This window comes from Drosophila hydei, unplaced genomic scaffold, assembly GCF_003285905.1.
Source record: "Drosophila hydei strain 15085-1641.00,03,60 unplaced genomic scaffold, DhydRS2 tig00000001-arrow-pilon, whole genome shotgun sequence".
Lineage (NCBI taxonomy): Eukaryota > Metazoa > Arthropoda > Insecta > Diptera > Drosophilidae > Drosophila > Drosophila hydei.
The window spans coordinates 7,267,265-7,290,272 of record NW_022045643.1 but is presented as its reverse complement, the minus strand read 5'-3'; the positions used below and the strand labels follow the sequence as shown (position 1 = coordinate 7,290,272).

At 38.2% G+C, this 23,008-nt stretch overlaps 1 protein-coding gene across 1 annotated transcript in view; it reads right to left on the bottom strand.

Moving 5' to 3' along the window:
• Positions 1–23,008, bottom strand: part of LOC111605108 — a 68,428-nt gene that overhangs the window by 14,900 nt on the left and 30,520 nt on the right. The window contains exons 6-9 of the mRNA XM_023323450.2: positions 22,048–22,139; positions 19,751–19,987; positions 18,187–18,345; positions 11,231–11,409 (exon numbers count right to left, since the gene is read on the bottom strand). Of these exons, the coding sequence (XP_023179218.2) occupies positions 11,231–11,409; positions 18,187–18,345; positions 19,751–19,987; positions 22,048–22,139 (667 nt within the window). The remainder of the gene's footprint in view (positions 1–11,230; positions 11,410–18,186; positions 18,346–19,750; positions 19,988–22,047; positions 22,140–23,008) is intronic.

Below are 23,008 nucleotides of genomic sequence, written 5' to 3'. Positions count from 1 at the left end.
TTATAGACATGCGAAAAGAGAACTTCAACAACTGCAACAGTGTTGTTTTTACAACATTTTCCTGCAGCATCAAAACACAATTTCTACAGCTACTAAGTGCAACATGCGTGAGCTAATATTGATGTAGATATATATATATTGATAGATATATATATATATATGTATATATATTTAATTTGTATATGTGTGTAAGGCTTATGCCCAATGTTGCAATTGCAACACTTAACTTTAATTAAAGTTGTCCAAGAGAGTGAGAGGGAGGCAACAAGCCAGCGAAGCCAAACAACATCCAGAGCACAGTTGAGCGCTCTGCCTGGGGACAACTTTGGCAACTTTTGCTTCAAGTGACAAATTAAAAACAGCAGCAAAGAGAGAAAATCGAACCAAGCACCACCAAAAAAAAAAAAAAAAAAAAAAAAAAAAAAAAAACAGTAAAGCGAAGCGAAGGCGAAGCGCGCTTTCAATTGCTCAAAAGTCGCACGATTTGTTGCAATGCGGCAGGCAGCAAAGTGAGTGGGAGCGGGAGAAGCAATACTTCAAGTGGATGTGTCAAGGTGGCTGGCCTGAGTGTGGCGCTCCCTCTCTCTCTGCCACTCTCTCACCCTCTCTGGCTAGGAAGCAAACGTCAACGGTATCGATGATAACACCTGTGCCGCTCCAACTGCTGCGACAGCTTTTCAACTTCAAGTTGGATGTTTTGATGTTGCCGCATTGAGTGGCAGCTGGCGGCAAAAGTTGCAGCTGCCACATAGGCAAAAAGTTGCCAATGTGGACGAACTGGCACAGCGACTATGACGTCCCAGCCTCATGCCACAAAGCTAATACATTTTTATGAGCTTTTTATTGTCACATTGCGCTGGTTGAGCACAATTCTGGCCCATAAAGCCCAATGCGAAACGCCTTGAGTGGCACTTAAGACTGCTTTAAGCAATGTGTTCCGAGAATTTAAGAACTCAATTTGCGGCATATTGTGGCGACGCTGCGCGTAGTACAACAATTTAGTCATAAAATAGATCGAAAATATGATCAAACTGATAAAAGCTCAAGAATTTAAGTGAAAAATGCGTTGACCCAGCAAGTGTGATGCTATTTCTGATAATTATATAAAAATTGTTGACCAAGTTAGTGAGTATGTTTAAATGGAAAAACATATGACTGGAGATGCCATTTGATTATAAATTTTTTTTTGTTAGCTAAAAGCAGGGAATTGTTGGGAAAGTTGTGTTATAAAGCTGGTCTCCATCAAGGCGAGTATTTGTTGTGTTAACCCAGCAAGTGTAATGCTATTTCTGATAATTATATAAAAATTGTTGACCAAGTTAGTGAGTATATTTAAATGGAAAAACATATGACTGGAGATGCCATTTGATTATAAATTTGCGTTTGTTGGCTAAAAGTGGGAAATTGTTGGAAAAGTTGTGTTATAAGGCTGATCCCCATCAAGGCAAGTATTTGACCCTAAGCTTAAAGCACAGCCAGCCAGACCGAAGCAGCTATTTGAATCATGTTATATTTTGTAAATAACGGCATAAATTTAACTTCAATATAAAACTAGAAACAACATCATAACTCAAATCATTTGTATTCTATACAAATTTATTTCCATGTTTCTCTCTCTCTCTGATTATTATCAAATATTTCTATATAGCACACTCTATGCTAAGGGCAGGCTTTGTGTCTGTGGGACTTATGCTAATTTGGTGGCACAACAAATACCAAATAGGCGTGCTGCCTGCAACGAGATAGGCATGAAATTGCATTTTAAGCAGCCAGAGCAAAGTCAGCCATGCACTCTTCCTTGAGCTCGCACTTCCTCTTGTTTAATTGTGATTGCACAAAAGCTGATAGACAAGCAGCAGCAGTAGATGAGGCTGGATTGGATTTGGTGCGGCGCCGCCCCCTGGGGGCAATTGTATTTAATTTGCGCAGCGGTCAATAACAAATCGAAAAATAACAAAAACACAACAGGCAATCGAATAACATGGCCAGTCCATCAAGCCGAAAGGGAGCAGGGCTGCCCACCGAGGGCCACGCCCACAGCAACACAATCAATAAAACTAACACCCCATAATTTAATGGGCAAACGCGTTGCGTATACATTGTGTATACATACACGTATTCACGGCGTAAGCCCCAAATGCACTCTAATAATAAATCGCAAAAATAACAATTTTATTGCCGTTGAGTGGGGCTGGCGAGCACCTGCACCGAGACACCTACACACTGTGCACGGACTGGTTACACTGATAAGCATACTACTATCATTATTATTCTTATTATTATTCTTATTATTATGGCTGCTACGCTGCGCGCCAGCTTTGGCCCCAGCACCAATTCCGATTCCGATTCCGGGCCTTGAATTATTTCCGTATTGCCCGCCATTGTTGTATTGGCCAGCCATTTTGTATGGCAACGAAATTTATTACAGCTACTGCAGCTGAGCTCCACCAACCATCAGCCAACCGCACCACACACACCACCCACACGTTCGCCTGCGTCTGGACTGTGATTGTAATTTTGGCCGTGCGCAAACGTTAACTAATTCACATGGCGCACAAAATAGCCCTGATTACAATTCATATATAGGCAATGCCCATGCCAGTGTGCGTATATATATTTCGATCAGGGCTTTACTTATCAGCGAGTCTCGTGTGATTTTTGACAGTTTTCACTGCTGATTTGCGGCTAGCAATGAACGCGCCAAATAAATATTTAGTCTATGAGAAACTGCTGCAATTTAAAGTGTGTGCAAAGAGTTTATTAAGTGACTAAGCTGGAGCATATGGAAATAAAATATTTCATTGTTTTTAGTGGCATTTTAAAGCGCGAACTAGGGCATTAGAAATGAAGCAATTTTTAGCTCAAATAACTGCCTCGCTGTGTGCCTAACTGAGTCAAGATTTTATTAACATATTTTTTACTTGATTTCCATCTGATTCATGAGGCTTACTATAAAATGGCAAATCTTACAGCACACTCCAGCATTAAAACATCATCAATAACTGCAACATCTATTGCATTATATCCACTACAATTACTATCACTCTTGATCCCTGCATTTCTCTATCAAATTGCTGCTATAAATAAATAAATAATAAATAAAATTGTTATTTGTAATATTTTTATTTGCTGTAAACTCTTTTACATGTTAATTCAGCAAGGCTGCCACGCCTACAGCTAGCACAAATAAATGCAAATAATTTTGCTGAATACAAAAAGAAGCAACAAAAAATATGTATTTTGGTGCGCGTAATTAAAAGCGAGTCAATTACGCTGCAAGGCGAAAAATAATTGAAAAAATCGAGAGCAGCGCAAGCAGCTCAATATATAACGGCTAAAGAGACACACATACATAGACACACGTCTGTGTGTATAGAGCATGGAAAGCACAGCAATTGGGCGGCAGCTAAACTTTGAGCTGAGCCAATTTAGTTGATTTATTTGTGATTGTGCCCATAATTAGGAGGAAAATGTATGTGCAGTCTATGTAGCAGCGACTAATTGCAAACGTTTTGTTTTCAGAGCAACTAAATTGCCAATATATATGTATATATATATATATATATATATATATATATATATATATATATATATATATATATATATATATATATATACATATCTCGTAGCTGATTGTCGTGACTCTGGTTGCTCCTGATAATTGAATCGCTTGGCTGGCTGCCTACTCAAGTATAACTAAATTGCTATTCAAGGCAGTTACGATAAACAAAAGTACTTTAAATATTTATGAAAAATCATATAAATAAATAGAAATTGTAAGCACAAAGTTCATAGGCGGCCACAGAAACAAAACACAATCCATTGACAAATTCATGTATAAATATTTATTTTACACACACACACACGCATGCACTTCCATTTATGTACTAATAAAATGTTGCCGTTATGTGCAAATATGCTAATTTGCTGTTTGCACAACTCAACCCACACACACACACACTCACACTCGAGTCTGCCCCGCCCCGTCCCGCCCGCTGCCATAACACCCACGGCATTCTCTCGTTAGTTTCGATTGCCAGTTTGTCGTTTCGTGCTCGCTTCTTGCATTTTGCCGCTGATTGCAAACAAAATTGCAACTCAATAAACAAACTTAGCAACAACAACAGCAAATATGTGCTCGCACAGCCCCGTCTGGCTCATACAGTTCCCCAACCACCGCACCACTGTCAGCCAAATCAGCCAGCCAATGACCTCATTTGAATGCATCCGCTGCCATTGTGGCTCGATTTTATGACAAAATTATAATAATGAAACGTTTTCGTGTTCGCTTTCGCCTCGATTCAGTCCAAAAATTAGAAGTCCATGAATATTTAAAGAGCATATTTTCAAATTAACTACAAAATTAACCTACGGCATGCATGAAAAGAGTGAGAAAAACAAAAAAAAATTATTTTTACTTTTGTCAGCCAATTGTATATTAAAAGTGTAATTGAAGCTCTATTTTCTTTTTTATTTAGTATTAATATTTTACATGAAACATCTGTGTATATAAATATATTTTTTTATATTGTATTTATTATTCAAATTTTTGTGTCCAAATTGTGTTGCTTCGTCGCATTACTATTTTTATGAACAAGGCTGCATATTGATATATTATTATAAGAGTTGCTTTTTTTTTAATTTTAATAAGCTGAAATTTCTTTCAGTAAAATTTATATGATAGTTTCTTAAGTTAAATTTTGCTTTATTTTGGGTATATTATATACTTAATTTATTTAAAATTATTTATTGAAAATTAAGTTAAGAACTAAATTCAAATAAATGAATTAAATTAAAATTCAAATATTTCTAGTTTCTATGCCGCTTGAACGTGTTTATTTCAAATTTATTGTGCACATATTCCTCGATTATTTATCAATTCTATGAAATTTCATGCCACACTTTCGCTGCGCACAAAAGTATGCTATGAAAAAGTGCAAGAGATTTTCAGAAATTCATATTTAAATTTGTGCAAAATGTGTTCGCACTCAACGTTTCGTTGTGTGCTTCACATATTTACTTTGATTCCCGTTGCCTCTTCTTCTTCTTCTTCTTCTTATGTTGACTTTATGAAATTAAAAAGTAAAAATTTCAACAAGTATTCGCAGCAGAGGCAAAACAAAGTGGTAAAAAAAGTAAGAATCAAAAGATTTGTTTAAAGTTTGCTCCGAAAAGTTTCCGAACCTGAACTGAACCGAATCGAGCTGAGTGAGTGCCTGGTGAAAATCTTAGAAAAGTTTTTTGTGAAGGATTCTTCGCTGGCAGCAACAACACATTCGCCCAGTTGCTCCACAGATTCGTCGCTCCACTTACTCGACAATAATCCGTAAATCAATAAAAATGCCAAAGCAACTTCCGCCAATGTGGAAATGTATCTATTGTACTTAGCTCCACACCCACACTCTTACAGGCAAAAACACAAATATATATATGAGATATATGTTGATATGAGCATAGAGTTGTGTATGCTCGCATCCTTCTTTCGGTTTATTTGTAAATAAAATGTTGTATATTTGCCTCACATTTGAGCATATTTTTAGGGACTCTGCTATGTCTAGTATACACATATCTATCTATACAAATGACTGGGTAAACGTTTCTTGGCTTCGGCGGAAATGTTCTTCGGCTTGTACAGTAATAAATTTATAGCATCTGTGATCTCCTCCTCCCTCTCTCTCTCTCTCTCTCTCTCTGTGTGGGTGGCTGGCAGAGTTTGGCTCGGGCATAAATAATTTGCTGCAAATCTCGCAGCGATTTCATATAATAATTTATTACACTCGCATCACATAAAATAATTCGAAGATTGGGAGCGAGTGGGGGCGGCTTAGCTTTTGTGTTTATGTCTTGTTTGGTGGCAATTCGAGTGTCAGCAAGTTGATTAGCGTTAATTAGATGGGCTAGTTAGGCGCTTCGGCTGGGGCTGTGGCAATTAAAACAACATTTCACTGTGCGCGCTGACAGGGCATTTGATTAAGGGCGTGGCTCAATGTCTTAAGTGACAAGCGAAAAAGGAAGCGATTGGCAAGTGAATTGCAATGCCAACTAAAAGAACTTCAAGCAAAAGATAACAAGCAAGAGTATTTGGTTGAGATAGTTTGAATAATGGTCTTTGTTGCTTGAGCTCTAATTAGCATTAGTTTCTATATAAAGCACATCTTAATATATCAAAAGTAAAATTCATCTTCCTATTTATTTGCCAAAGAAATTATACATTTTTTGCTAATTATTCAGGGACTGCCGCAGTTTCTCATATTTACCTACAAATTAACATATTTGAATTTCAAATTATGTTTTCAATAACTTCATAAACGCCTAATGAGCTAATCGAAACCATTTCAATGACGTGAATGCGCCCAGAGGCGGAAAATTTCAATGCTACTGCTTATATCACAACAGCAGCAGCAATAACAGCAGGTGCTCTTGTACCCACACTTCTATGACAAGCTTTCATAAAGCAACAGTAAAATCGGCCATGAAGTAGCTGTGCCATACTAAGAGCTGACCGACTTAGATACACCCTGACTCAATGTCATTTGGATTATTAGAAAATTATATTTATTTTTATTTTTATATTATATTATTATTTTTCTTATATTGTATATTTTTTTATATAAAAATAACTGTTTGAATGATTACTGTTATCTTTATTGTAATATATTGGACCGACTTTTATATACCCTGACTTTTTATTGTCACTATCATTATGATTATCATTATCATAATCATCATTATCATCATTATCATCATTATCATCATTATCATCATTATCATCATTATCATCATTATCATCATTATCATCATTATCATCATTATCATCATTATCATCATTATCATCATTATCATCATTATCATCATTATCATCATTATCATCATTATCATCATTATCATCATTATCATCATTATCATCATTATCATCATTATCATCATTATCATCATTATCATCATTATCATCATTATCATCATTATCATCATTATCATCATTATCATCATTATCATCATTATCATCATTATCATCATTATCATCATTATCATCATTATCATCATTATCATCATTATCATCATTATCTTATTATCATTATCATCATTATCATCATTATCATCATTATCATCATTATCATCATTATCATCATTATCATCATTATCATCATTATCATCATTATCATCATTATCATCATTATCATCATTATCATCATTATCATCATTATCATCATTATCATCATTATCATCATTATCATCATTATCATCATTATCATCATTATCATCATTATCATCATTATCATCATTATCATCATTATCATTATCATCATTATCATCATTATCATCATTATCATCATTATCATCATTAACATCAATTTTATCATTATCATCATTATCGTCATTATCATCACTATCATCAGTAGCATCAATAATATCATTCTTTCTAATGTAATCATTATGGGTATCATTATCAGCATTTTCATCATCATCAACAGCAATTTTCATTTTCATAACCAGCAATCATTAATAAAATCTTAATTTATATCACATTCAGCATTTTCATTATCAACGTCATCATTATCATAATCACCATTGCGCTCCTCATTGGCATCATCGGCTTTATCTATCAATATTATCATCACATATCAATTTCAATATCAATATCAATCAATACAGCTGTCCAGCAGCCGCTGAAGCTGGCAACTTGAGATTATGTAAAAAGCTAGATTTGTCAATCGGAATATAGAAAAGGTAATGAAGACGCACAGACAGGTAGCCAGATTGACAGACGCACAAATGGACCTGTCGGCAGCAGCTCAGCAGCTATTTACAAATATCTCCACTTGCTTCGCTCTTCTACGCGCTTTAGACACCACCGGAAAACCAGTATACCCCATAAGAGCTGTTGCCAATAGGCTTAGGGTATGGAAAATGTGGCAGCACTTTGGCCAACATTCCGTGGCAAGTTCAATTAGGAAAATGTGGTGCTCGCGCATGAAACATTTATAATGACCAAAGGGCGGAACTCGGCGAGGCAAAAGCAAAATACAAACAAAAAGCAAAGCAGCATAATTGTTTTGTTATCGACACGAATACACACATACACAAGCACACACATACACACACACACACACACAGCCATACACACGCACGCTCGGTCACAAATACCAAAAACGTTCGCTAAAAATAAATTATTGCGGGCTGCAACATGATTTTAATTAAAGTTTTAACGTAAACCAAATATTTATCGTTTCATTTTGCTTTCAATTGTGCGCAGCGCGGTTTTTGTTTGTACAGCGTTGCCCCCACTGCAACAACAAAAACAACAACAGCAGCAAACATCATCATTAAGGAGCCAACAAATTCAATATGCATTGCATTTAAATATGTAAAATGCTAAAAGCGAGCCACACAATTTATTATGAACAGCAAAGGTCATTTCAAAGTTATAATAATGTGCTGCATGCATGTGTGTGCGGGAGTGTATTTATGTCTGTGTGTGTGTGAGCTGTAAATAATGTGTGATAAACCCATCTAATATAAACATAGTCGGCAACACGGGGCGTATGATTAACCATACTGCAAATGCATTGCGTTGCAAGTTCGCTTTCGACTGCATTTATATTCATTTCATTGATTGCGCAACAAAATCTGTTGCATATTTAATTTGGTTTGATTTTGCCATAACTTTATCAATTAAGTTTAATTAAATGTAGAGCTCCAGCGGCACTGAGCCGTACCTAAACGCATTCAAGCTGGCACAACTGAAGTTTCAGCTCTCAACCTCTCTCTCTCTCTGCCTCTTTCACTCTGTGTGTGTTTTAATTAAATTTTGCATGCAAGTATTACGTTAGAGCCTGCCATGCTTAACGTATGCCTAATTTGATTAAATTATCCGATTCGCAGCGGTTATAGGGCCAGCTACAGCTAAGCCCTCAGTTCAGCGGCTGATATGACAATGAAAGCGAAATCTATATAGAAACATATATTCATTCTTGATTAGCTTTTGATAGCTTAAGAGGCTAACATGGCAGTGTAGGCTAGAAATATGCCTGAAAAGAGTTTGCCTTAGTTGAATGGCGCAGCTTATAGCTATCTATATGCAGCAGAAAGTTGGTTTCTATTCATGATAATTAAATGGCAAGCCTTATTAAATATTTAAGCAACTACACAATATCAATAAGTTAAGCAGCTGCTGAAATATAGTTGCTGAAAGTTGCATCACTCCTGCCTGGTCAACTGCAGCTTAGCCTGAATAATATGCATAAATAATAATAATAGCAACATAAATCGCACATAAATCTCTCAAGACCTAAAGCAGCATAGAGCACACACTTTTTTATCAACTTTAATTTCAGCATATCTCAATTTGTGAGCCAATAAATTAATATTCCCTGGCTGCTCATTTAATTTGCTTAACTGTTTTTAAAATCTCTCAAAAGTTCGCTGCGCAAAGTTTGTTACATAAATCTCTCAGCTAATCACAGCATATATATATATATATATATATATTATTGAACTTTTGCAATTTCATTATTTATTTATGCAACATTGTTAGCAGCTGTTGTGATTTATGTTGCCGTTGCTGATGCTCTTTAAGACTTTGCTGCCGATTAAAACTATGATAGATATGGCGCCGCTGCTAATGATTATCGGCCGGCGGACAGACGCTGGGCAGCTGCGCCAGTTCCCAGCGCAAAGCCAAGCCGAAGCAATGGCCGCAAAATTGAAGGCATTTCACAAAAGTTAAACGGTCAAAAATTAGGCAAAAGCAACAAACAAATAAGCTGCCAAGTTAATGAGCGTGGCAAGAGCTCAAAACAAAGCAACAAAAAAAAGGACAACTTAAGTGAGTGGCTGTGGACTGGGCTTTTGCCATTACAGCTGCCAAAATTGCGAAAACTAATTTCAGATGAAGTAAAATTTGCAAATAAAGCAAAGATTGAGAGCTGCAAAAAAAAAAAGGAAACAAGCAAGAAAACGAAGCCAACCAAGCGTTGGCCAGTAAATAAACCTACTCAAAACTTATTAAGTGCAAATTAATGAACATTAGTGTCTGCTACACTGCACACACACACACACACACACACACACAGGCATAAACAGACTTCTGCTAGTGCTGCACAGCCTGCGATTCGAGCCCAAAAATTTCATTTAATAATTTTTCAATTAAATGCAGCCGTCGCCGCCACTGCCGCTGGCCAGCAGCAAATGAAAATAAAAATCGAGCAATTTAAGAGCTCAGCTTATGGACGGCAGCTTACAATTTACCGCAATTAAGTGAGTGTATTAAGGGCGTATCTACAACGCAGCAGAGCACTTCGTGGAAAGAAATCTGTTGTTTGCTTTCTGTTGAAAATTTTGCGTTTCATTTTTTATGGATTATTTGGGAATTTTCATTTTATATTTTTATGCACTGGGCGCTGATAAAAATAATGAAAAAAGCTCAGCAAACAATTTAAATCTAATTAAAAGCAAAGTGAAAAATTTCCGCACGGGCATTGCCGACTGCGCCATGAGCTGCAGAAGCTGATGAAAAATTTGTTTTGATTTAATGAAATTGATTTTTATATTATTTAAAATTATTTGACTTAAAATTAATTTTAAGCTGATGCAAGAACTGCAAAGAATCAAGAGTTTGACTCTAAATTGAGCCTATGCTAAATCCACTTTGTTAAGCAGTGTAGAAAGATATTATTTTTTTGCGAAATTAAATAGATATTTCGAGTGCGTTAATTGCTGCTGACTCAGTGCCGTTTGCTGTCGGATCAACTCAATTTGAGTTCGTCTGGCCTGGAATCAAATTAAAAAGCCATTAAGTCAGCTTAGGTGCTGCCAACAGCCCGCCCAGGCCAAGCTAATGAATAGTGTAGTCGTTGTAGTAGCAGCAACTCAGGTTTCATCAACCTTAAAGTGGATGCAACTTTTGATTGCCATAAGACGCGCTGCCCCAAACACTTAGCTGTCCGCAGAGTGAAATTCTGCGGCTGTGGCTGCAGCTCGAGCTGAGTGCTTGTGGAGTGCGTGGGGCAAACGCTCAAGCAGCATCACTGATTAAGCAATATATATATATATATATATCAATAAATTATAAATATAACAATGCTCCAGCAGCAGCAGCAGCCATGGCAAGGGCAACTCAAGCTGCAGCTGACCCCATTTTCGCTGCGTGCAATGCTCATTAATATTCGCATTTAAGCTGGGGCTGACAATTCGCGTGCCCTTTGATTGCTTAACTCTGCTGTGTACTTACCCGGATTCGATGCATTAATGTGAAATTCACAAAGATTTTTTGTGCCCTGGGCGAAGTCGAATGAATCCGAATCGGTGAAAAGTATGTCCACATCCAGCTCAAAGCCGCGATTGGGTATGCCTTGCTGCAGCGGCGCTGAGAAGGGACTGGAGTGAAAAGCGACCAGCATTTCGGGGCCACTGGGAGAGAGAAAGAGAGAGAGATAGAATAACAATAATATAACTTAAAGACTTAACAAATATTAATCAAAAGACTTCAAATACCAAAACTTATTGGACAACATAGACAATTATTAATTGTCAAAGTTTTGCATATTGCGCATACGCAACGTTAAACAACAACGATGAGCGCACAAATTGAAGGCGTGCGAAAAGCAGCTTGGCGTAAATTTAATTTGCACAGCTCGACAATCAAGTAAAGTCGTAAAGCTGTTGGTCAGACTGAACAGATTTATATACTTAAGTATACATATATACAAATATATATATACAAATATATATAAATATATATATTTGTAAACAAATGTTGAGCTTGCGCCAGCAAGAGCTGCCGCGCCTGGGAGCATGACGCAGCCTCTTGTTGTGCTGTTTTGCCAGCAGCTTGCTGCCACGCCCACAGCTTGGTGCGCAACGCCCCTATTGGAAGTGTCCGTTCGCCTGGTTGTTTGCATTTTCGCTGCCAAATTAACTTTTTTCGCCATTGTCTGCCGCTGAGCAGCGGCGTCGGCAGACGCCAAAAGTTTTAGGCAAATTTTTTGGCATAACAAGCGACAAGCGAACAAGTAGCGAATCTTCCAACTGCGGGCCAACAATTTTCGGGCCGTTTGTCTTTTAGTTTTTTCTCTTGTTTTTTGTCGGCTGAAAATTATGAAATGACAGCCGTGGGTGTTGCACCATTTGTTGTAGACGACGTGACGCCAGCACCGCCAGCAGCCGACCGAGGCCAAGAGTCACAATTTTTGCAATTGTTGGCCAGCGCTGGCACTGACATCGAGTGCTCATAAAACTTGGCCACTTTTCGCGGCAACCAATTCGCTGCCTCTGCAGCTATGTTAAAAGGCTTTAAACGTAGCAATATTGTAGCGCCTGCTACGACTCGAATGAAATATGATAACGAACTATAAAAGTAAATGAGACTGGCCAAATATGTTAGCTGATAAAGGAGCTGGCTGGAGCACATGTGTGTAGAGGCAAGAGTGAATGCAATTTGAGCTAACAGTTATATCCATAAATTGATATGATGTGTCTTTGCAAATGGCTTCAAGAAAAGGTAAAAAATAAAATTAAAAATTCTTTGTTTTGGCTTCATAGCAATTTGTCCTGCTATACTTGGTCAGCCGCATCAAATGAAAATGAAAGCAATTAAAACTGATTACAGCTGAAATAGCTTTGTGCTTAAGCAACGCTTGCAAGTGTTTTTGTTGCTCATTAATTTGCCAAAGCTTTTCAATTTAAATTTAAAATTGAATTTTTATGGGGGCGGCTTACGCGGCGTATGAGTAGTATAAAGTACATAAAAATGAGCGGCGGCCGCAGCTTGAGCAGCTTTCGCCCACACCTGGCGCTTGCCAAAGCGCCTCACGCGCCCATGTTAAAAGCCATCAAATATGGCCAACACAAATGGCTTTTTAATACGTGTAAGTGTGGCTAAAAGACAGCAGCCAAGCAGTCAAGCGTTGGGTGCTCTTATTATTCAAACACCTACACCCAAGGACACGTGGACAAAGCGTGCGGAAGACAGAGAGATGGAGTCAGGGCACACGTGTGCGCCGGAGCTGGGCGTTGCCTGGGTGTGGCAGCTTCTGCAACATTTCCTTTTTTTTGTCACTGCCAAGTGCAATAAACTGCAAATGAAAAGTAAATTAATTTTTAATAAAGCGCACAAATGTTGGCTTTAGCATGCTGTGGCCCTCCCAGCTCCCAGTGGCATAGCCACGCACTACGTATGCGTAGCACTTGGGTACTTAATGGCCTGCGGCACTTGCGGGTGTCGTAAAATCAACACAAAACCGGGCACACGTCTCCAAGCGTTGTCCCTTTGCCGGTGGTTATCAATGCGTCGCCTGAAATACTTCATGCCCTCTCAGCACTCGACAGCTGCTGCTGCAGCGCTTGGTCACGAATTTGCACATGCCCCGATGCCAAAATGTCTGACCGCAAATGGCAGCGCCCGCCCGTCTTGTGGGGCGACGGCAGCGAGCGAGATTGGCGGCTCTAAAAGTGGTCGCCTCTCGACCGATGTAAGAGATGTGAGGGCTTGTGTGCGCAGCGAGACTGACGAGGCTAACGGAATTATCCAGCAAATTTGATGCTCGCTTTGAGAAGCAAACACAGCTCAGCTGGGCCCGCTAATTGAACTAGTTCTAATAATGGACCGGACCGGGCCGGACCGGGCCGGGCCGGGCCTGTCCTGCGGCCAGTTGATTAAGTTCGATAAACCAGCGAAATTGTGTCAAATTAAGCAAGCCACTGGGCAATATGGCTAATAAAATAGTTTAAAATAAACCAGCCACAAAGCAGGCAGCTACAAAATACAGCTGCGGAACGGTATATGTTAATGCTCTTTTAATGAAGCTTTTAAAGAAACTAATTAGATTGGAATATGCGAAATAGATAGTGGCATATTGAGCGAGAGCTCAAGCAGGAAGTGTGCAAATAATATCTAGAGAGTTTAGATTTTCACTCAAGCAGCCCAACTAGGATTTTGGATTCTGCAGCCCAAGGATCTTTTTAGACCTGCCTGACCTACCACTAAGACCTACCTGACCTCAAATATATGAAATATCTGCTTAAACCTTTCCAGCTAGTTAGAGTCTATATCTGCTTGCTCTTCTTTAGCTATTAATATATTAATTATATTATTGAATTTGTGCTTTGCCTAAAAGGTAGCAGGACTCTAACCTTTAAATAATAAAATTAAATAAAATATAATTATATAAGATAATTAGCTGTTTTATGTAGCGTATACTCTGCAGTCATCGTAAACTCTTTCTAGATTTTTTTTAATTAAATATTATATTTATGAGGAATAGTACAGCCTCAGCCTTTCCCTTTATCAAATCAAAACTTATTTTTGGCTGCAAACAGTTGGTTAATTCACATGAATCTAAAAGTCTCTACAGAAACCCTCAAATGCTCTTTTCTGCCATGTTCTTCTTGTCCACTTGCATCAATAATGATTTACCCAAATAATTGATTATTTGAGTAACAATAAATTTAATCCTAAATAATTGATTATAAAATAATAGATTAATTTTTTATTTTATTATTTGCCTAGAATTCTAGGAATACATAATTTCTTATTTTCCTAATGTTGACAGTCATCTCAGAATTTATTTCATTTAAATTTATTGTATTTCATCTAGCTCTTCTCTTACCCATCTCTGGACTTGGACTTATAGAGCAGCTTATATGCAAATTATATGGAAATTTAAATTAAGTTTGACAAATAGTAAAACTCATTTCAAAGTAAACACATAAGCAGTGGAACTAGCTCAAAACCTACACTCAAACTAAATGCTTTCACGAGAACTCAACATAACATATTTACACTCACACACACACGCACACACACATACACGCGTTTGCACACATGTAAACTTTATCTTTAGGTAGTTAACTTTGGCTTAAAACCACGAGACAGCAAATAATTTAAGAGTTGCGCTCTCTGAATAACGAAGTTTTAATGCACTTGCAGACAGCATGTGTTAAGACTAGGCTAGAAAAAGAGAAATTTATATAAATAAATTCAAAAAATAAATACCAGATTAGCATTTTAGAAACTTGCACATGAAATTTTAAACCCTTTTGCAAAGTGTGTAAAAAAAGTAATTTGCTGCTTAAAAAGTTAGCGCCTTTCAGTTTCTTACAAGTGCCAAAATATATATAAAAGATAGATAAAAAAAGGAAAAAAATTAACATACTTTGCCAGCACTTAGAAAAGCAACAGCTGCTGAAGCACAGCACGCGGTGTGGGGCAGGAGGGGCAAAGAGTTCAATAAAAATGCGCAGGCACGTCAAAGAGACGCTGCCTGCTGCTTGCTGCTTGCAGCTTGTTGCCATTTTAAGTTGCACAGGGAAATTAATAATTCTCATGTGGCAGCATTTCCGCTGCAACTCCCACCTCTGCGTGTGTGTGCTGAAAGTCAGGCAGGCAAAAGCGGGCAAAAATTATATGACTGTCATGTCTGAGGTGTCTGTAAGCCAACACTCACACACACACACACACACAGGCAGCCATGGCTTTGTATATGTGTGTTTGTATTATACATCTTCTCGTATCGCGCAAGACGTTGGCTGGCAAAGCAAGCCGCGTGGAGGACAACTTTGGCAGCGCGCTTAAGCCTGGCACACATTGCCATGGCAATGTGGCACACATCCTTGCAACGACTCTCAGGCCTCAGCGTCATCAGCAGCCGTGTGTGCATTTTACGCTATATGCATTTCTGATGCGCCAGCCGAGCTGTGCATGTTTGCTCATAAGATTTCAGCTCTCATTCTAGCAATATTCACAACGAAAATGTCAATAAATGCCCGAGAGCAACTCATTAAGAGATTAAGCAACAAGGTGAAACGATTCTCATGATCATCAACAGCAACATCAACATGAACATCAGCTGTAATCATCAGCAACGCTGCCTGACTGGCTTTTAATTTTTTCAAATGTTTCTGCAGCTGCATGAGAAGAAGAGAGAGAGAGAGAAAAGAAAACAAAGCTGCAGCAACAACAATCAAAGCTGAGCTGCATGTCTCAAGAGTGAGCGAAAAGCGCAAACTTTGGCGAATGTGAAGTGCCAGATAAATGGCCAAAGGGGCAACTCGTCCACTTCAATGCCATGCGGGCGTGGCACAGCATTCGCACTCTGCACTTGAGCCACTGGCAGGGTGCATTATCTGCGGGCGTTTCTCTGCTTTCCAAATGTATTGTTCCGACTTTTTTCGCTCTCGCAAATCAGCAAAAGCCAACAAAAAACAAAAAAAAAACAGTTAAAGAAATGAAAAAGCAAAAAATGTTTTTGGCGCAACAGGAAATGGAAGAAGAACTAACTGAAATACCTGATGCTAACAAACGGAAATGAGCTTGCGATATGAAAATGGAAAAATATCTTTGAAAATATAATTTAAATATGAAATACAATATAGCTGACCCAACAAGAGTATTACTATTTCCTATTGATTTATTTAAGCAGCTGTTTGAGCTATTGCTATTATTTATATACTCGAATATTTTTTAGTATTTGCCATGTATGACTACATTTACTAATGTCTGCCAGTAATGAAAAAATATTTTTAAAATATTTTTTAAAAAAATGTCTTTATTTCGAATTCTTTTTATCGAATTAGGCTTAGGTTTCTTCTCGTTCTCTAACACTTATATTTATTGCATTAGTTGTCTATTGAAACGCGCCCAAAATTACGCTAAGTTTTCTTCTTGACCATATTTTAGTAATTGAACTTGAACTTGGCTAAGGATTCTTCTGTTTGAAATAAAAAATTGAGAAGATATTTTATAATAAACTATATGAACTGATATAAATAACTATAATTTAAATATCTATAACTTCTCGGACCTCAGCTTATCTCACTTAAATTAAACTCAGCTCTTTCTAAATAACAAATTTTTAGTTTTAGCAACACAATTTGAAGACGAAAATGAGGAGGAGAACGTCGTTTAAACGCCTTCTAAGCTGCATTTAAAAACTGCGGCTATTGTTCATAAGCCATGATTATGCTTAGGCAATAATTGGCAAATATATATAGTTACCTTAATTACTATCTCTGGGTCAATGTCAAGTGCTCATGACATGCTAATAAGTTCAAAAGATTTTAAGAACTCGAAAGCAATATTCGAGCATTTAATGCTGGAAATCCTGTTCACATATTAAACGCACTCATGCAAGACCAAAAAGAAGGCTGAAAGTATTGCTAGCCAAGTCCAAGAATCATAAAATAATATCTATATATATATATAAATATATCTCAACTTTTTTTAATATGATTGCAATGTCTCTTTCTGCAGTACTTATTTGGCCAACTCTTACTACAAACAATAAATACAAAAAAACTTAGCCTATATATTCTTAACTATTCTTTACTCCAGTTGAATCATGACTGCATTTACATAACTTTTCATACACAGCACAAGATTAATAAGAATTAATGTTAAGCGAGTCGCACAACAAAAGTCGCGCCGAACTCTCGTTTCAAAAACTTTGACTGCATAGCACGATGATATAACTACTTTTAATACAAGTGTCAGGCATTCAGTTTGTTTTGCTCTTTAAGAATTTATAGTGTGGCGCTTCTCTAAAGAACTTGGCACCTAATGAGCAAAGATTCTTACCCATTGCATAAATCACATGCATCAAAATGTTTTCAATAGGCGTGCATTTTGTATAGTCAGGCAAAAAGTTGCAAATGGCGCACATATAAATCTATTTATGTGTTCCATGTGTGTGTCGAGTGTGTGCTTTGAGTGTGTGTCTCTCTCTGTGTGTGTGTGTGTGTGTGTGTGTGTCTATTTAAGTCTGTCTCTTGGTTGCTTTTGTCTGTCTGCAGAGCAACCCAATTTCCGGTTTTTCTTAAGCATTGCGCACAATTGCAAGGCGCACACAAAGCACCATAAGCAGTGTCTGTGTGTGTGAGTGTGTGTGTGTGTGTGTGTGTGTGTGTGTGTGTGACCGCAGTCCTAGTGCACTGCACTGCAGTTGGCCTGGGGCGCATGTGTTCCAATTCAGTTACACATAGATCTACACACACACACAGGCCCAACACACACACACACACACACACACACACAGCACATGCTCATTAAAATGTCGCTCAGTCAGTTCGTATGTTTGACTGGGGCTTGTAAATGTATTATGAGTTGTGCTCGGCTCTCGTATTTAACTTTTTCATAAAAGAGAAATGGCGTTAAATAAATGCCCGAGCAGAGTGCGAGAGGCGCACACTTACCGTGACACGACGCGCGGCAACCAGTCGCCGCCGCAGTACTTGGCCAAGACCGGATCGTTCGTGGAGCTGCCATCATAGAATATCAGATGATCGCGTTCGCCCGTGCAATCCGACCAGGCGCGTATCGAACGCGAGGTCTTGTTGAAGCTGGCAATCGAGCTGCAAGTGCAAAAAATCGATTTGCCATTTAGTATGAAAATATTCAAATATATAAATATTCACTAGAGCCAAAAAACACAGGGGAAAACAAACTTAAATTGCAATCAGCGCTAAATGCAATGCAAACATTTTCATTTCGCAAATCCAGGCAAAAAAAGCAGCTGCAACGAAACTGTCCAAGCTGTCAAAGTTAATAAGCCTGCCAAGTGACAATTGATGTGGATAGTTTGACGGCAATTAAATGCTCTTTTTAGAGCAGCTGAGTTCGCTGAAGATGTGAAGGTGAAGTGAAATGATGAAGTGAAGATGAGTGTCTTTCGCTCTCTCTCTCTCTCTATCTAGCTATACTCCCTCTTTGAGCAAGTACTCGCCTGGCATAGTAAACATAAGTTAGCTAAAGACATAGAAGAGCTGAAGTCAAATGCCTCTATTCTCTCTCTCTCTCTTCATTATAAAAATATTTCTTAAATCTTCATTGACTTCAGCCAAGTATACGCCTGGTATTGGTAGTGTTAGCTACAGATACAGAAAGAGATGTGGTCTTATAGCTGCCATCTCTCTCTCTCTCTCTTTTTATATATATTTTCTCTTTGCCCAAGTACTCGCATGTCAGAGTATGCCTAAATAAGTTTAAGTTATTGAAAGAGCTGAGGTCTTATGATTGCCTTTCTCTGCTTCTAATCTTCCTCTCTCTCGCTCTTTTAATTTTTTAAGTATTTGTTGCATCTTCTCTGACTGTGTCTCTCATTCTCTCTCTCTACTTCTCACTCTCTCCCTTAATTTTAAAATATTTGTTGCAACTTCATTAAGCTCGATCAAGTACTCCTAAATAATTTTAAGATATGGAAGGAGCTGAGTTGCTATGACTGCCTCAAATCTCTCTATTTCTCCCTCTATATATTTTTCCAATTCCTGTAACATGTTCATTGACTTCAGCCAAGTACTCGCCTGGCAGTGTGTGCCTGGAAATCGCGACATTTAATACACATTTTGCATTTGAAATGGGATTCAGTTACAGTCGCTGTCAGTTGGTTGTTCGGCCTTTCTGTCCGTTGTTATCTAATTTGATATGCAAGCACAATATATGCAAACATTTAATTGGAATATACAAAATACATGGCAGCAATAACAGCATTCATTCACTCATTCATTCAGCCATTCATTCACTCACTCATTTCAATGGCCGCTTACAGCGCTTGCAAGTGTGATAATGTGGAGTGCAAGTCGCATTGCAATTTGCCAAATTGAAATTTGTCATACGAATGCGACACGGTCGACTCGATCCACAAAATGCTAATGCTTATTTAATGTGCTGCATGCACACGGGTCATAGAAATTCGGTATTTCAATGGAAACGTAGCTAAGCTGGGGCAGCAGGCGAAGGCCTGCGCCGGCTTTCACTTACCGCTTGACTAGGGCTTTGTGCTGATTCTCCTGGCTGACGGCAATCATGGCATGCTTGCTGGTTGGCACTTCTTTCTGGCGTATTGTCCAATAGCAGGTGACATTCCTTGGATACATACCAGGATAATTTGGACTTTGCAGGCGACACTTGTTACGATAGCATTCATCGAATTGCCTTGTACAATAGGTGCCGGGTGTGACACGTCCCAATTCCAATGGCTTATCGGGCAGTCCATACCTGTGTAATGTAAGCCCCACATACCATTAGTATACATATATATATATATGTGTGTGTGTGTGTGTGTGTGTGTGTGTGTGTGTGTCTGTGTGCATTCCAGGTGTCGTTGAGTATGCAAGTTTAGCATTTAATTTAGTTTAGCTGCCTCCACTCGGCAGTATATTTGTTTGGTATTTGGGGCCATGTCCGCCCACCTGCCCACCTGCTAGTCTGCCTGCAATTTGCATAAAATACATCCTGGCATTTTAAGTTTAAAATCCTCATTTGGCCCAGTGTTTTGGCCATTGTTTGGTTTGCTAATGGTCCGTACGGCCGGACATACAGCCGTACATTCAATGCATTCTCAACTGCAGCCAGCCCATTCACCCGCTCGTAAATATTATTTTTCCGTGTAAATTGTATGAAATTTGCTGAGGCGTAAAAATACATTTCAATTTATAGCACTATTGCCATATCCGGCACAACAGCGCACGGCGCACAGCGAACTGCCAACTGCCAACCGGCAACTGCCAACTGGCAACAGGCGCAAACAAAGAACGCGACACCTATACGAAAATTTGACACACGTCTGAGCACAAATGGATTGCAGCATGAATCGTATATGGCATGCCACGTCTACTGGCTATGAAGGAGCTGTAGCTGGAGCTACTGCTGCTGCTCATGTTTTATGCAGCATTTCAACAAAAGTGGCATTGTTCGAGCAGCTACAAGGATTTAGCGACGGCTCAGGCTGCCAGGCCAAACGAGTGCGTTAAAACAAAGGCCAACACTGGCAGCCGTCACAGCGCTCGCTGCTGACATTAACTTGCCCAGCTCTGCGCACTTTTAAAGGCTGCCTCTACGCCTAAATGATAAATTACAGTTACAGGCCAGCTGCAGGCCAAAACAAATAGAAGTCTTATATATTCTATAACGAATTTCTTGATTACATTTCGACAGAATTCTATTTCGAGCCACGGAAAATAATGGTAATGCGAGACTCTAGTTGCCACAAAAATTGATAAACTGATTAAGGTTGAAGATATTTAAGAAATTATATAGTAGAAATTGTCAGAAAATCGTAGCGTAAATTGTAAATATTAACGTAAAAATTGTCGTCAATCGTGTGATCAGAAATGCAGTTTTCTTTAGAGTTATACAAGTTTTCATCAGAATTAAATATATATATATATATTTTTAATGTCCATAAAATTAACTTTATTAAATAGTCAATTATAAAACATTAGTGAATAAATATGATTTTGTTCCGTTCTAGTGAAATATAGCGCACAAATTTGACCACAGTCATGGCCATTGTCGGTTTTGAAGATATTAATGAACCATGACTTCGCCAGGGCATAAAACTGATCAGCAGTTCCGCTTTGCAGTTGTAATGTTATTTTGACCATACTTATTACAAATGCGACAATTCTGCTTATTTATATACACATATTTAACCAAAAATGTGTTACGTCAAAAAATGAACGAAGTGCACGATAATATTAACCTGAAAAAATTTGTTTTCAAAATTTTTTTTAAACAATTTACAGGTCTTTAACGAATGAAAGTTTATTTACTATAAAATGTCAAGCCAAACTTAACAAATAAAAATTATCAGCTATTAACTAGAGTCACAAATAAAGGAGTCTTGTTAACACAAAGTTATGAACCTCTAATATAATACCTTTAAATCACAATTTACATAAATAAAAAATTTTTTTTGGTTATTAAAATAGAAAAATTTTTGATAACTGAATTCTCATTGATAACTGAATTCACTGGCTGAGCGCTGTATGATCCCTATAATTTACACAGTGAGTGCAGTAGATTCTTGATATAGCCATGACATGGGCAGGGCCAGCTATTGCTATCCCAAGTTCTTATTAGGCCTTTGCCAAAGCGCCTAATTGAAGCTAGCCCTGAAAATACTTGCAGAATCTGCTGCACAGCATCCCAGCTCTGGGCTAATACAAGAATAGATAGTTAACCCCAACGTATTTCATGCCAATTTCTATTTTTGTTCTATTGTCCATTGATTTTCATTAGGCATTGAAAATGTGGCAACATCTCTTGCAACTTACCTGACGACTGCATCGGACTGGCTTATAAATTTGTATCTGATGCTGAACTCAAAGGGTTTCTCATCTCGTAAATTGCGTGGCGGATGGAATACCTGCAAAAAGGAAAAGTTGAAGATATCTTACAAAGACTTGCAATGCCAATACGAGCAATGCCATGCCGAAATGAGCTGAAAATTGAGTGTGGAAAGTATATATATATATATAAATATATATACGTCGGGCGATTGCATTGGCAATGCTGCCAAATACGACAGGAAATGGTGTGCCGTCAATTGTATGTGACAATACAAAGGGACATCGATCCGGCGCGACGGCCCGTCGAGGGGCCAAATTGAAATATTTATTTGTCGAAAAACTGAGCGACAGCTGCCAAGACAAAGACCAGTTTCACTTTGGCTCAAGTTGAACGATCTCTGATTGAACTCTGGGCCAAGTGACAGCAGAAAGCAGACGAAGAAGAAGAAGAAGCAGAGAAACTGTCATTTGCACACGCAATTTTCCTTTAATTATGCAATCTGCAATCTGCGCCTTCGACCACGTCAACTCATCGTCACTTGAAGCAATTTGTTGCACTCGGAGCAACTCGCCCTCAGCCCAGTCGAGCGCAATCCGATTGGAGCATGAATTTTTATTAATTTTCATAATTTATGCGCTGGCGTATTCAGCAAGCTGGCCGAGCGCTGTTGTCCATTTGCTTTTATGGCCGCACGTTTATTTAAATATTAATCAAAAAGTGGCAATGGCTGCTCAAGTAAACATTACGCATACGCCACGTTAACGCGAAAGTTGTTCAATTTAAAATTAAAAAACAAGAATGAAATGAATACAGCGCCTGGCCGAATGTTTTGTACGCTTTCAATGGCTCATATCGACAGTTTCAATAATATTCAGAATAAGCAGGGAGAGCGGGCGAGAGAGTTTATTTTGCTCGGCAACTTTTGATATATCGCAATATTATGAT